This window comes from Vigna umbellata, chromosome 5, assembly GCF_029865625.1.
Source record: "Vigna umbellata cultivar VRB3 chromosome 5, Vumbellata_1.0, whole genome shotgun sequence".
Taxonomy (NCBI): domain Eukaryota; kingdom Viridiplantae; phylum Streptophyta; class Magnoliopsida; order Fabales; family Fabaceae; genus Vigna; species Vigna umbellata.
The window spans coordinates 27,793,875-27,811,946 of NC_142169.1; the positions used below are offsets into that span (position 1 = coordinate 27,793,875).

General features: G+C 33.3%; 1 protein-coding gene across 1 annotated transcript; it reads left to right on the forward strand.

The window, feature by feature from the left end:
• The first annotated feature begins 311 nt into the window (after positions 1-311).
• Positions 312-11,804, forward strand: LOC124830267 (ethylene-insensitive protein 2.2-like). The gene is made up of 8 exons (XM_047303932.2): positions 312-520; positions 1,063-1,703; positions 6,081-6,167; positions 6,273-6,383; positions 6,456-6,668; positions 8,144-8,329; positions 8,441-11,086; positions 11,212-11,804. Exons 2-8 carry the CDS (start codon positions 1,437-1,439, stop codon positions 11,569-11,571), a joined length of 3,870 nt encoding a protein of 1,289 aa, XP_047159888.2. The 5' UTR covers positions 312-520; positions 1,063-1,436; the 3' UTR covers positions 11,572-11,804.
• The last annotated feature ends 6,268 nt before the right edge of the window (positions 11,805-18,072 follow it).

Sequence of the window (18,072 nt, forward strand, 5' to 3'; positions counted from 1 at the left end):
AACTATTGATAAAATTAACTGAGTAGTAAATTTTAGAATGTGTTATTTATTGAGTAGTGTTGAGAGGGTTGCATTGCATCCCCTACTTTCCTTTCCTTGACAGCGTATGTTTATGATAATGGCGAAGTTGAAAATATTAAAACACATATTTTCCTCTTTTGGAAGAAAAGTTGGAACCAGTTAGAGGTAGCTATAAATGAAATTTCATATGCAAAACGCCAAAACGGTAACTGTCTTTTATAAGGGCTTTGGAGTTACCAGCCCCCTTTTCAACACTCATACTTTCATACTTAAACATAACAACAACACAACTTTCTCTGTTTGCTTTCCCAGAACAAGTTCCTTTCTCTTTTCTCTCTCTTCATTTGTATAAATTACAAAGATAATATAAAAGTAAATAGAATATTCCGCTAATATATATATGATTGCACATGAAACTTTGAATGGTCCCGTGAGAGTGAGTGAGATCTAGTTAGAGCGATTGGCAGATGAAGGAAAGAGAAGAAGCAGAGAAGAGAAGGTAATTGTTTCCTTTCTTCGCAACCCTAACTGTACGGTAACATGTGTCATCACCATCGTCCTCGAATTTCGTGCAAATGTTTATCCTTACTTCGCTTGCATCTGATCCACTTCAAACTTTTCGTTGCCTCTGTTATCTCTTACCTGACCTTTTCCATTCACTGAGGGTTTTCATCTCTTTCGCCTTTTCTGCTACGCTGTTTACTTCTTCTCCGTGATTTTGGAGCGGAGTTCTGTTTTGCGACTTGTCTTATACTGTTTCCACTGTTAGTAGTTAATTTGTTTTAACTCTTGAATGCTGTACTATTTGTTGCTCTAATTACTGCTATTACCGAGGGTGATGTGTTGATGATCTGATTTTTGTTTTTTTGAGGGAGTTTTCATGTGGATTTGGTTGCGTTTTACTTGTTTCCTTTCGAGGCTTAGTAGTGATGACGAATTCTCGAGTGATGAATGAGTGTTCTGCTTTTTAACTATTTTCTTGTGATTTTTTTTTTTTGTTTTGGTGCTAATGTTGTTACTTTGATCAACTTGATGGTGCAGGATGAGGAAATTCGAGTGGAGAAGTAATGATTATGGGTGTGTTTGTGAAAAGAGAATCGCCGGAGTTGTTTCTGAAGTTTGACGTCAATTGGACTGATTTTCAGTCTTGTTGACTTGATTGAGAACCTCAATTTTTTATCTTATGATCACAGCTGATAGTTGAATATTATTGCAAGTGCTTTTTTTAGCAGCTTAGTTTATATATTTGAAGCTGCTAACGTATCTGTGACTGTAATAAAAGGAATCTATTGATAGAGGTATAGTTAAGTTGTAGTAATGGAATTGTCTATGGGTCATGGAGAGTTTTAGCTACTTCAAAGTGTTTGTTACGATCTGGGTATCATATTCTTTTCAGTAGCTTCATTGGTGCTGGTATGATATCAAGGAGTAAAATGGAGGCAGAGAGATTGAGTCCCAACCACCCTCCTAGCTTTCTCCGTCAGTCACTTCCTGCTATTGTACCTATGCTTTTGATTTCTACAGGATATGTTGACCCTGGAAAGTGGGTAGCGACCGTTGAAGGTGGTGCACGGTTTGGGTTTGATCTGATGGCTTTCATGCTTATTTTCAATTTTGCTGCTATATTCTGTCAGTACATTTCTGCAAGGATTGGCGTAGTTACAGGAAAAAATCTCGCACAGGTATTTTGTTTTCCATTTCAATGATTTATAAAATTATGCTGTTGTAATGAGACTTCATTATTATGAAACGCTTCTGCACTCTGAAATGCTTTTTATCCAGCCTGATATTCACACCCTGTTAAAAGAGTACTTGCTCATTAGGAAGAACATTGAGAAGAAATCACTTTCACAAAAGAAAATGAACCCAAAAGAAAATTACTTGTGTGTGTTTCCTCTAATTTCTCCAAAATAAACCACATTATTTGAGTTTAAGAAAGATTTATTAGTGGTATTTTCCCAGAAAGCACCGACACCTCTGTAGAACGTGTGGGAGAATTTTTGGATACAATATCTGTTGAACACACATGTTCGACACTTGTCAACCATGTCAAAATAATAATAAAAAATCTACTTAGACATCTTGGACACCTCTTTGACACGAGTTAAGCATGAGTTAAAAGATGAGTCCACACCTATTTGTAACTAAACAATTTCTAGACACTATTATCATAAAAAAATTAAAAGAAAACAATTTATATTATAAATAATGCATGACTCGGCATATTTTGTGATGTTTGTTTTATAATACATGACTAGTTATTTTAACTACTAAGAGATATGTTTCTTAGAATTCTATTGTTAGGATTGTTGCTATAGGAAAACTGTACAACTTAACAAAATCGATTATACAGTGTACATTGCATAAATCTAATTCTCAATTAAGATTTTTTTTTTCATGTTGATCATATGTCAATGATACTTCATAGGTATTATCAATATTCTACCAATGAATCTTGTTAATATAATCTCTTTTTTACTTTTTGATTCTTAACAAACTTAGAAGTTTATAAAAAAATTGCACTTTTGCTAATAAAGATTTTATTTTTGGTTTCTTTAGTTTGAATCACTTGCAGTAGTACCATGTTTTTTCAAACTAATTAAGTATTTTTATATTTAAAATTAATTTTCATAAATGGAATCAATTAATTAGTTTTAAACCTCATTTGATTTAAAACATCCATTACAAAAAATCAAATTTCATTCAAAAATAAAATAAAAATCAGTATGTTACCATCTTCAAACCCTAATCTCACATTTTATAATTTTTTTAATTTTATCAAATTTCCACTGAATTAATAACTTTTAAACTCAGTGTAATTCATGTCCCCGATCTATTATAAGCGTCCAAATAGTGGGAAACTAAAGAAGCCCAAATTTGCTTAGTTTTAAAATTAGAGGGACTTAATTGATTAGAAAGAGGCTTGGGTGACTAAAATAACACAGTCTAAATCAAAAGAAAAAAAAAATACTATTAAGCTTTTATAGAAATGAAATGTGATCAATTTTCTCTTTCACATTTCCTTTAAGGGGAGTCTTTGAAGTAGGAAGTATGGATATTACATTTAATTATGGATTATTTCTTGCTTATTCCATCTTTAAATAATAACTAAATAGAAGGAATCAGATTATCCATTCCCCTCCCATAATAATTTCTTATCCCCACCCCTCACATTTTTTCTTATTATTTTTTCCTCAATTTTATTACCACTTTCAGAAACTAAAGAGTTTTTAACATTATTGGTATGAATTCAGTTATGAATAAGATCTTTCCCTTTATAAGGGGGAAATCTATCTTAATGTCTTTGATCCTCTAATGTAATATTGGAATTGAGGCAATGAGTAGGGCTGTCTAATGGTGATTTATAAGTGTCATTTACGAAACTTTCCCAAGCCTCAACTGTTTGAGCCATATTAGTTCACCAGTGGGTATGGCCATGACTTGATATTTTGATTTTGCATATGATCTGGCAACAACACTTAGAGTTTCCCATAACCTGATTACGATCACCGTCTTCATCAGGTGGTTTAGAACTAAATTCATATGGGTTAAACTTCCGCTTTTGGTAGAGAAGTTGAACAAAGGGTCTCTGAGCTTTCGTCCCCGTATCCCATTCTTGGCTTTCAGCAGGCTTTGATCTACCCATATATTCTTCCTTTCATGGGGCTATCTCTCTACGCTAAGCTGGCAAAAGGGCTTTCAGAGGAAATGGGTGTAGAGGAGCTCGTGTATCTTGAGTCAGAGGGTTCACCCCTCAAGACCCTTGCTTCTCTGTCAGCTTCTTGTCTCAGGGTCTATTCTAACTACCTCTCTGTGGGACAGACAGCTGGAGGAGCACTTTCTGAGTGCTTGGCCAGGGGTTCTTCATCTATCAAGAGAGAGTTCCCGGTAATCAAGCTAGAAGTTCATTCCTCCCTTGCTTTGAAAACTTCTTAGCTTAGGAAGTCTCTACTCAGATGGGGATGGGTTTTATCCATGTCGTACTCCATTGACTCAAGAAAAGTAAGTTTAGAAGGTGACACCTTCGCTAATTGTCAAATTGCGTCTATCGGATAACTACTTTAATCAAAATTATCAGGTTCCTGAATGCTGGCAAAAGAGCTTATCAGGTTCCTCAATGGTGGCAAAAGAGCTTTGAGACTTCCTGCCCGAGGATAGAATGTGAATCAATAATGAATGCGATGATCAAAGAAGCGGCTAGAATAGGTCAAAGTTACAACCGCTACCGCCAGTAGGATTTCCTTGCTTTACTAACGAGCTAACCTACGAACGCTCCGTGGGCTACGGGAAGGGACGAGTTAAGGAACAAGAGTAACAGACTACGTGTACGTCATACTACACAAGACAAGCAAAGACAGGAGGCCATTTACATAAGGCGCGGCTTAAGTGCCATTACCAACTCGCACAAGCTTGCTAGCCCTTCTTTTTCTGTGGAGCGTACCAACCTTGATTAACATCGAGTTGTGTGTTTCGCTGATGTCTAATGAGGCGCAACATCAGTCTGACAAGGGTCTGGATCCCAAGGCTCTTCTTAGTCTAACATGATTTGACAGGGTTAAGCTTATGTCACTCGGATGGGAAGGCGTAAAGTAAAGTGGAAAAGCGATGGGCTGGCTTAGACGGCAAACAAGCGAAGAGATTCACCAAGTCGGTGTGACAGTATGAGTAGGATAGACTAGCGGGCAAAGTCTAGCTGCCTATTCGATAAATGGGGATATGTTAATTATTGCATCTCAAAGCCCTTCGAAGAGAGTTAAGAACTAACTTATCACGCTACCTGCAAAAGAGATATTGAGAGGATTCAGTTAGTTCAGTTTCCCCACTAGTCCTTCATATTTTTCAATATTTGAGAACGATTCCACCTAACTTAGCAGACGTTTGACATTAGGATCTGCGTACATGCTTAACTTTGCTTCTTCAAAGATGTCCATTGCATACTTTCATTGGAGATTGACAATGTCATTGTTGGATCATACCACCTATATACCAAGGAAATATTGATGTCAACATATTTGGTTTGCAAATGTTGAGTGTGGTGATACTTTACTTTTGCAATGCTATGGTGATCACTTCTTGTAATCACTATGTTGTTAATATACACGATAAAGTGTATACGTTTTGTTATTTAATGACAATACCAAATCACATGACTCTGTTGAGCGACAATACTAAATCGGCTAAACATTGTCTTTAAGACCTTATAATTATATTCGGAGATGGCAAAGTAGTTTGAAATACTCTCCAACTGAAAAAATCAAGAGGTTGCTCCATATATACCTCATGAATGAGATCATAATGAAGAAAGACGTTTTAATGTGAAGTTGATAAAGAGGACACTGACTAATTGCAAACATGAGCAAGAATAATTGAATCGAGGCAATCTTAGCCAATGGAGAGAAGTTACCTCCATTATCCAGTTCAAAGACTTGAATATAATAATACCCTTTGGTCTATAAACAATCCTTAAGCCATTTAACTTTACCATTACTGTTCTAATAATGTGGGCTTATGACCTAGCTTAGTCCACCAAATTGGTTTATGAGGTGAGGATTGCTTAACCAAGGACTATATTGGTCTTTAGTTATCATAAGATCTCAACATACCTCATCATGTCGACTAGACATTTGGAGCATGGACAAATATGAGTGACCTAGTAACAGCAGCCCCTCATGCCTAGGATAGACATCTAGAGTGTGGACATATACTATGGGTAGCTCAATAACAATTATAGGATAGAGTAATTCCATTTTATAACTAGGTATCTTTCTGGATCCTCAGTTAACTCCACAAATAAGGTGATGTTATTTTACATAAATGCATACTTACATAAAGCTTCACAAGTATCTTATGATAATTCTAATTACAAAATTTACATAACCTAACATGTTTGCTGAGTTGATTACTGGGTTTATAGTTGATTTATGTTTGGTATTTCTGCCTCTAACTAATGCAGTCAAGCTCACACTTGCTGCTTAAAAAGCAAGCTCAGATAAGGCTTCTTGCATGTTCTTAACTAGGGTGTTTTGCTTATAGACTAACGTCACTTTCTTTATCCAAAGATTTGCAGTGACGAGTATGATACATGGACATGTATGCTCCTTGGAGTTCAAACAGAACTTTCAGTGATAATGCTAGACCTTAACATGGTAATATTCTTGATTAACCTCATGTTTCTATGCTCTTCAACAATGAATTTAATTTATATATATAAAACTTTTTGACTTGAAGCTATGATTTACCTGTTTTGCAAGATCTTGGGCATGGCACAAGGGTTAAATCTTATTTTTGGATGGGACTTGTTCAGTTGTGTCTTTTTAGCTGCTACTGGTGTTGTTTTTCACATACTTCTTGCAGTCTTACTTGTAAGTATCATCATTTGCTTATTCATAAATCTCTTTAGGACAACACTATACTTATCAAATTGCTTTGTCTAGGACATTGAGAAGGCAAAATTCCTAGGCAAGTTTGTTGCAGGCTTTGTATTGGTTTCTTTTATACTTGGAATGCTTGTCAATCAACCGGAAATTCCATTTTCCATGAATGGAATATTAATAAGATTGAGTGGGGAGAGTGCATTTGTGCTAATGAGTCTTCTAGGAGCAAATCTTGTACCTCACAACTTTTACCTGCATTCCTCTATTGTACAGGTATTATTTCCTCTCATTTTCCTCTATGCATATACAATGAAATGTCTGCTTCCGTGGCATTCTGCAAAAACAATATCTTTAATTTGTTTGTGGATATTTTTGCTCATCATATTCTGCTTGTTCATAAAGGAAAAACCTGCCTCTTGCAAAATGGTAACAGGCTTTCGTGGGCAGTTGCCTTGCTGCTGGACTTCTGAAGGTTTACTATCTTTGATAAATCTTATGCTCAAGTTGACAAGTACTTTGAGCAATGCTGGACTTTAATTTCTTTTTATTATGGAATGATACACTTGTTATTTGTTATTATTCGTACTTGATTGTGTATACTTGCAGCAAAAACGTTGTGTTGTGAGTGGTTATCTACCAAGTCTCTCTGCCCTTACATCATCAGATTGTTTTGTTATCTAATTGAGTAATGAAAATTATACATTCAATGTTTGAACACTTTATGATTTGATTGTGGAAACCAAAATGGCTTTGAGCTCTCTTGCCTCAAGCTCTACAAGTAAACTATTGGCCCTTTTGGCTGTCTTATGTTTGTGTTCATTGATTACTTATTATTAAGTTCCTTCAGTTTAATGTTATTCATGCAAGCACCCTTGTGAAGGGACATGATGGCATAGATATTATTGCTTTGGATTGTAATATAATATTAGATGCCATGAAGTTGGCCCAATGGGATTTCATTGGGGCATTTGTTTCCATGAAGCAGGGATGGTTTTAAAAAGGGATTTTATGCAGAAAATAAAACGAGCATCCTTTATTACTCGATATTGTTGTTGGGGGGAATGCATCATTCACCAATGTTAGTAATGGTTTTGAGTAGTTCCTATTACATGTTTCTAGATAGGCGGCCGACCTCAATTCTAAAAGAAGGGTTAGTAACTGATAGTTTGTCTTCTATAGTATGGTTTGGACAAGTGCTCCATCCACTGTTTGTCGCTTGCATGGGAGCCTGTACACTTCGTATGATTTTTCTAGAAACAGTTTTTTGAAATTGTGAATATCTATGATTCGTTAAAAAAAGACTTTTCACTCTTAGAATTCCGTAGAACTATTTTATTAATCATTTAGATTTTATTCCATTGAACACTTTGATCTATGCTTTTTAATTATTTTACTCTAAGGATGTTCTTCAGTAGTGCCTTAGATGACGAAGGTATAAAATGAACTTACTAAATTTTAATGGCATACTTTAAAACGGAAAGAAAAATAGTTTGTCGCATATTCTCAAAGTGACATTCCTTTACAATTTTTATTTATGCATATAGATCTAGTCCCCTGTATATTTCTTTTGAGTTTAGGCTATAAAAATGTTTCTTTTGATAAAATTAGAGGTTCTTAATGTTTTATTTAGGTTTGTCTTTGATCAACCATCACTTCCTATACACCTTTGATCATTTGTGCACCTAGGTGAAAAAGATTGTACATCATGTTTTATGTCAATCTGAATTTTCTTTTTCTTTTCTTTTCAGTGGCATCAGGGACCGGCAAGCATTTCAAAGAATGCTTTGTGTCATAACCATTTTTTGGCCATATTATGTGTTTTCAGTGGTCTTTATCTGGTAAATAATATGTTGATGACCTCCTCGGCAAATGAGTTCTACAGTACAGGGCATGTTCTGCTAACTTTCCAGGATGCATTGTCACCAATGGAACAGGTCTCCTTTCCCTCTGCAATTGGTTTACAAAAGAATACTTACAGCATCCTATTTGCCGTTTGTGTTCTGAATGATAAATAAATATATAATAATCCTGAGATTCTTATGCAGGTCTTACGTAACCCAATAGCTCTACTTGGGTTTTTACTCCTTTTGTTTCTTGCAAATCAAATCACCGCATTAAGTTGGAGTTTAGGTGGAGAAGTAGTAGTGCAAGGTTTCTTAAAATTGGATATTCCGGGTTGGCTTCACTATGCTACAATTAGAGTGATTACTGTTTTGCCTGCCCTTTATTTTGTCTGGAGTTCAGGAGCCGAAGGGATGTATCAGCTACTATTATTCACTCAAGTATTGGTAGCTCTACAACTTCCATCTCTAGTGATCCCCCTTTTTCGTGTAGCTACATCTAGATCAATAATGGGTGTACACAAGATTTCCCAGTTTCTGGAACTTTTGGCATTGATCATATTCATTGGGATGCTTGGCTTGAATATTGTATTTGTGGTAGAAATGATGTTTGGAAATAGCGATTGGGCTAGTGATTTGAGATGGAATGTGGGGAGTGGTGTATCTATCTCATATTTAGTTCTTCTAACAACTTCCGTTTTATCGTTATGTTTTATGCTTTGGTTAGCAGCCACACCTTTGAGATCTGTCAGCGTTCGATTAGATTCTAAGACGTGGAACTGGGATATGCCAAACACTCTGCCTAATCCACCAATTATTGGCGAGAAATCTTATTTAACTGAAACAAGATGTCGTGAAGATGAACCTATGCATGTACAGGAACCCACACCAGCTGTAACAAAGACCTTGGAGTACTCTGATGTATCACATCCAAGTTTTCATCCTGCTCTACCTAAATCTGTAATGGAACCTGAACTCCACGTGAATGTTGCAAGGAAGAATCATTCTGCTATGTTGGCTTCCACATCAGAGTCTGAAGTTGTAACAACAGTGATTAATGAGATTTCCCATTCTCAATTGGAAGACACCAAAACTATAACAATGGAAACAAATAACCCAATTGAGAAAACTATGGAAGTTGAAGGAGATTTAAATGCTGAAAGGGATGATGATGATGATGCTGATTCGTGGGAAGCTGAAGAACCTTCCGGATTTGTGTTAGCAAATGTACCATCTTCAACATCAGATGGCCCTGCATCATTCAGGTGTCTTAATGGAAAAAGTGATGAAGGAGGGAATAGCTTTGGAAGTCTTTCGAGAATAGAAGGCTTAGGGCGTGCAGCAAGGCGTCAGCTAGCTGCTGTTCTTGATGAATTCTGGGGACAACTATTTGATTTATATGGCCATATAACCCAGGAAGCAAAGGCTAACAAAATTGACCTTCTGCTGGGAGTGGGTGTCGATTTAAGACCTACCAGTTCTTTGCAAAAAGTGGATGTATGTAGAAAGGACTACTCTGAATACTCAGGATCTTTAGGAGGTAGAGTTTCTAACACTTCAGCGAACTCTGATCTATATGATTCTTCCAAGCAGCCTTTGGTGCAATGTAATTCAGAGTCTTCTTATGGCCTCCAAAGGAGTAATTCTTCAATGCGGCCAGATCACATCCAATTATTGGATGCATATGTGCAGAACTCGAGCCACAATCTCCTTGATTCTGGTGAGAGGCGCTATTTCAGTGTACGTAATCTACATTCATCAGAGACTCGGGATTATCAACCAGCTACCATACATGGTTATCAGACTGCATCTTATCTTAGTCGACTTGGTAAAGACGGAGATTCTGCTAACCTAAATGGTCCAGTGGACTTGTCATCACTGAAATCCCCTTCGATAGTTAATGCAAAGTACAGGGATTCTCTTGCGTTTGCTTTGGGGAAAAGGTTGTGTAGTGGTCCAAGTGTAGGCCAACCCCCAGGGTTCCCAAAAGTAGCTATCACTAGAGATTGCCAATTACAATCTGAGAGGTCTTATAACGATTTTTACCCTTCTGGATCTGTAGATAATACACTCAACTCAGTTAATACTAAAAAGTACCACAGTTTGCCAGACATTTCAGGATACTCCATCGCCCAAAAGTCTGCTGATGTGTCTGATAAAAATGCTCCATGGGATGGTTCTGTTGGACATGGATCTCATGCTAGTAGGACTTGTTATGAAAGATCACCATATTCAAATTCTGGAACAAGAACAGGGAGTCATTTGGCCTTCAATGAACTCTCTTCATCTAAAGCTTACAACGAGGCACTCTCTTCACAGTTGAGCTCTGGTTTTGTTAATGGATCTGTACGGTCTAGACTGCCTTGTGAGCAGTTTGGGCCTGAGAAAAATAGTAATATTGTTATGGAAGGTGTGGGAAATAGGCCTAATGCAATAGTTCAAGAAACTACTTCATTTGTGGATATAGAGAAGAAACTTCTTCTGTCAGTTAGACTTTGCATTGTGAAGCTCTTAAAATTGGAGGGTTCTGAGGGGTTGTTTAGAAAGAATAGTGGAGCTGATGAGGATTTGATTGATTGTGTCGCCTCGAGGGAGAAGGTTGTTTGTGAATTTGAAACTAGGGAGACGAATCAAGTCAATCATGTGGGTGAAGCTCACTATTGTCTTTCTGATAGGAAACTTGGTTTTTCTTCGTCTCCAGTTCCTAATTGCGGGGAGGGATGTATATGGAGAACTGATTTAATAATAAGCTTTGGGGTGTGGTGTATCCACACTATTCTTAACCTTACACTTGTGGAAAGCCGGCCGGAGCTTTGGGGGAAATACACCTATGTTCTCAATCGCCTCCAGGTAAATTATCTAAACTGTTTCCCATCTTTAAGTAATTAGATCAGATCAATTGCCTTGCCTGTATAATTTCTCCACTACATTGGCAGTTCTGTATTTTTTTACTTCTGATTTTGGTCTATGAGCAGGGCATCATTGATCCAGCTTTCTTTAAGCCTCGTAGTCCCTTGGCCCCATGCTTTTGCCTTCAAGTTCTACCCGCGCATCAGCGAAAGTTAAACCCCCATCTTTCAAACGAGATGCTACTCCCAACTGCAAAACCCAGCCGGGGCAAATGCACAACTGCATCAGCGTTACTTGAGCTTATCAAGGATGTGGAGCTTGCGATCTCAAGCAGGAAAGGACGTACAGGAACTGCTGCAGGTGATGTTGCTTTCCGTAAGGGGAAGGAAAATTTGGCGTCTGTTCTCAAACGGTACAAGCGGAGGTTATCTAATAAGCCACCGGGCACTAATGAAGGCACAGGTTCACGAAAGACCCCACGTTAGTACCTTACAACCAGTAGCATTTGCATTGACAGAATCGGTGCTAATTGAGCTGTTTTGTAATTTACTTTTTAAAGCAGCTCATGCTATCAAGAAATGTTGTCCCCGTGTATCAATTTCCGTGCTCATCATGCAGCAAATTTAATCCAATTATATTACATACACGTTGGGCAAGATGTAATGTATGCAAGTGCTGCAAAATCTAAGTAAAAAATGGTTAGATGAAAAGTTGGTCATACCTTTTTTGCTCGTTTTTTTGGTTAAAAACCTCACCTCTGCATATAAGGCTGGAAAGATAATGTTTTGAAATAATTATTACGTCAAGAGCGAAGTCTTACTGAGATGTTAATAACACACTTACAATAATAAAGTTTAGTTTTACATAACGAGGGCAATTTTTGTAACATTGAAGAGCCATACATGAATGTGATGACTTCAATGCAATTTACATCAAGACTTTGACTTTGGTTATAAATAAGTTGAATTGAAGTTAATATAAACAATGACAAATTTTATTTATGTTTATTATGAATTTGAGTATAACTTGGGTATTTTATTAAAAAAAATCTTGGGTTTTTCTTAAAGGTAATGGAAAATTTATACTAAATTATCTTCTAATATTTGTAATTTACAATTATAAATTTTAAATTTTTCAGAAAAATTATACCACAAATTAAAAATAATAAAGTCATGTAAGTATTATAGGAGCAAAAATAATTATATAAAACCTCAAACTTCAAAAATATTTATAGTGAAACTGTCATATGTAAGCATGATTTGAGTTTAAATTGCATTGTATTGAAGTTCTTACATGGATAACTTCTACTCAAAATCAATTTAACCGAAGTCGTCATGTCAATGCATAACTTAAATTCAACTTAATTTTTGGCAGAAGTCATTTCAATCCAATTACGACTTTAATTGAAATTGTTTTCAAAAAAATTGTCATTACCCAATGACATTTAATTCAACTTAATTTTTGACAAAAATTATAACACTCAATCATAACTTTAGTTAAAATTATTTTCAAAAGAATTGTCACAACGACGACTTCAGTGTAACTTATTTTTTAAAAAGTTGTACATACTGAATACAACTTAGTTTTGGAAGAATAAGTCTAACATGATGACTACTTCACCTTAATTAGAAATTTAAGCTATAATTAAATAAAAGTAATATGATAGAAGTCGTCTTTAACTCTTACAACTTCATATTAACAAAAGAATGAAAAAGTCTTTAGTTGTTTTCAAGACTTTATATTCAAAAGTCACAACTGTTTCCTGATGTCGACAACTTTTTTAAAACGAAACCATACATACAAGACAAGACTTACTTTAAATGTTTTTTTTTAAAACAACCCAAAAGTGTAATATCAAAAACAAATTAATCTACTTTCGGAAGAAAAAAAACCTAAAATTTACTACGAGATTATTAGTATTAACGGAATTGAGGTTGATCCCACAAGCAGGATTGTTTAATCTAGAACCAAAATAATAATAGTTCGTTTACAATTGCTTGAGCCTATATATGATGCACTTGTGTTCATAAATTTCGATTCAGAGCTGACATTTTATTTGGCAACGGAAACCTTCTATTGCTTAATACGCTAGGATAACTGTAACTCTACCGTTTTTGTAAGAACTAATTAACTAATTCAATGGAATTAAGAAAACTTAGATATTAATATTAAGTTTATCTTTATTTATTGATTTTAAATCCCTGAATATTAATTATTAATATCTTTATGTGCATTGGTATTTATTTATATTTAATTTTACTTAATTTTGAAACTTATACACTTAAAAGCATTTATTTTATTAAAAAAATTCAAAGTAAATTTCGTAAATCTGTATACAAGACGGAAAGGTAGTTCGTGTAAATTACTCCATCATGTATTATTATACATAATTGTGATGGTGTTGCAATGACTTTGGATCCAAATTAGAGAAGGTTGCGCTTATCAATCATCATCAGATTCCCAAGCGAAACCATCTTCACTCATTCACTCAATCGACCACCACGGATTCAATCTTCAATAGTGCTTTAATTACACCCTAATCTATACGTTTCAAACTGTCCAACAGTGTTGTGACACGTAGAATACGCTTCACCGACGAACCGTGTCACAAGCTTGAATCTTATTGCTGCTCCACCACTTCCATTCTCCTAACCAGATCGCATCTATTTCTTCCCTTCAATCTCTCTCCTCGCTCTCCACCTTCTGTTTTGCAGAAGCTGCTTCCTTCACTGACATAATCGCTAACAGGTACGCGTTATGTAATTTCTTAATTCAATCTCTTTCTTCCCATTCAAACAATATCCAATAAATTATCATTTCTTGATTCTCAATTTATCTGTTCTTCCAATTTTGGAATAAAACCCATATGTCGGTCAATCATGCTTCAGTTCAGTGCAGATTTCTATTTTTCTAGTTTGGAAAATTAAATCACGAATATTCTTTTAGTTCTGAGGGATGAAGATGTCATGTCGTAGGTATAAGTTGTAAGTAAAGACCAAAGAAAAGTAAAGTTAAGAGTTCAGAATGGGGTTCGTGGTGGTGATATCATTGCCGTTAATATTGATCATCTTGATATTGGCTTTGGGCTGTTACCTGTGTGGCCGGGCCAAGGGTCGGCGACAAAACCCACCGCAGTATGGGCCTCCTGCTCCTCCACCACAGGCCCAACCCAAATAATCCTACCCTTTTCTCGTTACTGTTGCTACCCTGTGGTTTGAGTTTGTTCATCATCAATACTGCAGCCACTTTGGATTGGAGTTTGAAAATTATTGTGTAATTATATATATATATATATATATATATATATATATATATATCAACACATTCAGGTTTTTTCTTGGTATCTACACAGCTGATGAAAAACTAGTACAATGGAATGCTACGGTTCATAGCTTAATCTTGAATAAAATAGTAGAGCATTGAAATTTGTTTTCACATTAGTGGGATATTTGGTGATTAAATATTGCCGTCCTGGTTAATTAGTTACTCATGTAATTTGTTATTTGATTTTCATGTAGGTTATAGTTTGTTTCATTTAATTTCTTGCCATTTCTTGCCACTCTGGTTATGATTTTGTCGCATATCCAAAAATGTTAGGCGGTAGTTACCAATTAAGAATGTCATTAATTGATGTAATTAGAGATACATCATCTAACATAAAAGATCTATGTTGTAACACTTATATCTTTTCAAAGATAAAAATAAAGAATTTTAATAAATACTTAATGCAAGATAAATTAACCAACTAATGAACATCCATTTTGAACTTAGTTTAGTGTTGGTTAGTTATCAACCAAATGTGATTGATGCACCATTGGAGTATGCATATGAAACTTTAAAGACTCTGAAAGTTCAATTGGTGAAAAAAATATTAATAAAAGAGAAACACTTTAGTTAATATAAGTGGTTTTATTAGAGTAAGCAAATTATAAGAAAATTAATTATTCATGGTTAATTTTATTTGTGCTAAGAATGAAATAAATGGTGATTCTTAAAATAAGAGCCTTTATGAAATAACATACATAGTAGAGGTATGCATAATCAAACAAGCAACTAGTAAGCCAATTGTTGACAAAATTGAAAATTAACTAAATATTCATCATGTTATGACTAATACTAGGATGATTATTATCATAAAAGAGACTTTGGATTTATGTGAGAATATTTATAGTAATGAGAAAAGGAGAAGGGAGAGAGAAGATAATAATTATATAACATGAGCATGAATTGAATTTTATTATGTTCATGGAGTGTTAAAAAACAGTCCTATATCAATTTATAATATAGACTCGTATAGAGTCTCTTTGTCATTTTTGAAAGATTTTATCTTTAAGATGCTTGCAAAAAAATATTCAAGACATCTCAGACATCCTTATTGATCTAAATATATGTTTCTTTAAAAGTTATTTTGGTAAAAGTTATTTTGGTAGTTAATTGTCATCTATTGTATGATAGGATGAGAGCAATTCCATTTTTGTGATTTATAATATCTTGGATGTGGAAAACAAAAATAATTATAAGTTTTTTTTTTCTGAAGGAGAACTTAAGTTACTATGTTTATAATAAATGAAATTTATTGATAGGGTAACAAAATCATATGATATCATTGATTTATTTGGGAAGTTGGATGTTGAGAAAAGTGTCAGCCTTTTAAACTTGTGTAAAGTAACTTACTGATGGAAGCATTAACTCGCACACATAAAAATAATTTAACGACTAAAGTGAAAAGAAAAAATGAACAACTCATCAGTGTCTTGGTTATAACCTTTTGAACCATTTATATATTGCACTCAAATATAAAATAATAATTAAAATGATAAATATTAAAAAGTAATTTTAAGCTTAGCTTATCTCTAAAAAAGGGAAAATTATCTTTATTTATACATTAATGTATGTTTTTAGACATATTTGTGAATGGTTTAATAATGAATGGTATAATAAAATCAACCAACTTCATTAAAATAGTTTATGATACCATATTAGAAAAAAAAAAGCATTAAAGAATTCATTTGTAAAGTAAAAATCATCTTTACTTATATACTTTAATTAAGTAAATTAATGTTAATGAATTAACAAAGATACATGTCATTGAGTTCAAATATAGCCATAAGATACAAGAAAAAAGTTATATTCCATCCACAAAGTAAAAAACTCAGTCAAAACAAATATGGCGATACATTCTTGTATTTTCATTGGATACATTGATTCCCAATAAGAGAAGAATTGGACTATAATGATAAACTTTTATTAAATACACTTTGGATTTATATATAATATATGTTGACATTACTGATTTTTATTCAAATAATTCTTTTTTATACTCTAAAATATTATTGAACAAATGAATGGTTTAAATATTTGATCTCTTATAATTAACGCTTAAACTTTTTTGTTCATATTATATGTAGTATAATTTTTGTAATTCATATCTAAAGTTAAGTTTTATTCACTAAAATATTTCTCAAATTTTAAATGTTTAATAAAAGAACAATGCTAAAGTGAGTAAATAATATAGTTAGATAAAATGTTGATATTTCATTTTTTTTTTAACTCGGGTTTGATTTGGTTTTATTTCAATATAAAATATCAAGTTTAATTGATTTAGTTTCAGTTGGTCTTTTGAATAATTTTCAATTAATTCAAACCAAAAGTGTGGAAAAACACTAGGTCTTGTCAATATATCTTCGACTTCTTGGAAGTCTAAGTATACTAGACCTGTATGCATCATCAATATTTTTTCTCTTGAAGTAATTAATTTTATAGACTCTATTTTAAATATAATATATGAATATTCAAAAGTGTATTTTGATTAATATATATATATATATATATATATATATATATATATATATATATGAATTTGTAATAAAAGAAATTAAATATTTTAAAATAAATATATGAACAAAATGTATAAAAATATGTTTATATGTACATTAAAAAGCTTTTAAGTATTTCCAATTTTTATAATTTATAGAAATGATTGATTTAAATAATGAGAGTTGTGTCATTTTTAAATTCACCAAAATAACATTAGGAGATTTAATTATCAAATTATATTTTGAAATTCGATGATTTGATTGTAGTTCTGTCAATAAGAAGGAAAAAAAAGTGAATATTAAATTTGTTTTTTTTTTGTCTACGGATACCCAAATTAATGGCCAGTGAAATATGTTAACAATGGGTGAGTCATCCAATTTATTTGTTTATATTTGTGCATTATGATTCCACAATCTCTCACACCCACTGAATTGAACGCGATTTTCATGCCATTTTTCCATGGCTTAGATATCTTTTAAATTATGAATTTAGTAAGTTTTTTTTATTGAAAAGTTATTTTGTTTTGTGTTTTATTCTATTCATATTATGTTAGGTGAGCAATCAGAGTCAACTTTAAGGAGCTTTACACCTTCTTCGGTATTTTCTCTCTCTCTAAAATATCAAAATCACTACGTTTAACGAAAAGATTTCAGAAAAAAAAAACTTTTTAAAACACAATTTTACTTATTTTTAAAACATAATTTTTGTGTTTTAAAATATGTTTTTAACTTTTTAAAATTGTAATCTAAAATATGATTATTTTAAGAAAAAAAGTCAGGTTTTAAAGTCAAACTTTTAGCAAAAAAAAAAAAAGAATTGTATCAGAAAAATAGAAGGAAACATTAATTATCGAAAACTACAGTGAAGCAGAAAGTTGAAAGAGGGTTGTTGATGCGAAAGAGAGAGGGAAACACGTCATGGATATTTTAAAATAAAATAAAAATAAAGAGAGAAGATTTAAAGACTGAAAATAAATGAAAAGGAAAGGAAGAGTCTATATATATATATATATATAATCATAACATATTCTTAAATGATTTGTTAATTAATACATTGATGATTTTTATAAAATTAATGTAATAAAAGTAGTTAAAGAGTATAATGTTTAATTAAATATTAAATAATTAACATGTTTACTTCAGATTTTGAGAGACTAAAAAATTCTTATA

Excerpts from the sequence above, each read along its gene's own strand:
- LOC124830267 (XM_047303932.2), top strand. The coding sequence starts at position 1,437 with ATGATATCAAGGAGTAAAATGGAGGCAGAGAGATTGAGTCCCAACCAC. Across the intron at positions 6,669-8,143 it reads TGCATTCCTCTATTGTACAG|TGGCATCAGGGACCGGCAAG; the intron begins GTATTATTTCCT and ends TTTTCTTTTCAG. Across the intron at positions 11,087-11,211 it reads ATGTTCTCAATCGCCTCCAG|GGCATCATTGATCCAGCTTT; the intron begins GTAAATTATCTA and ends GTCTATGAGCAG.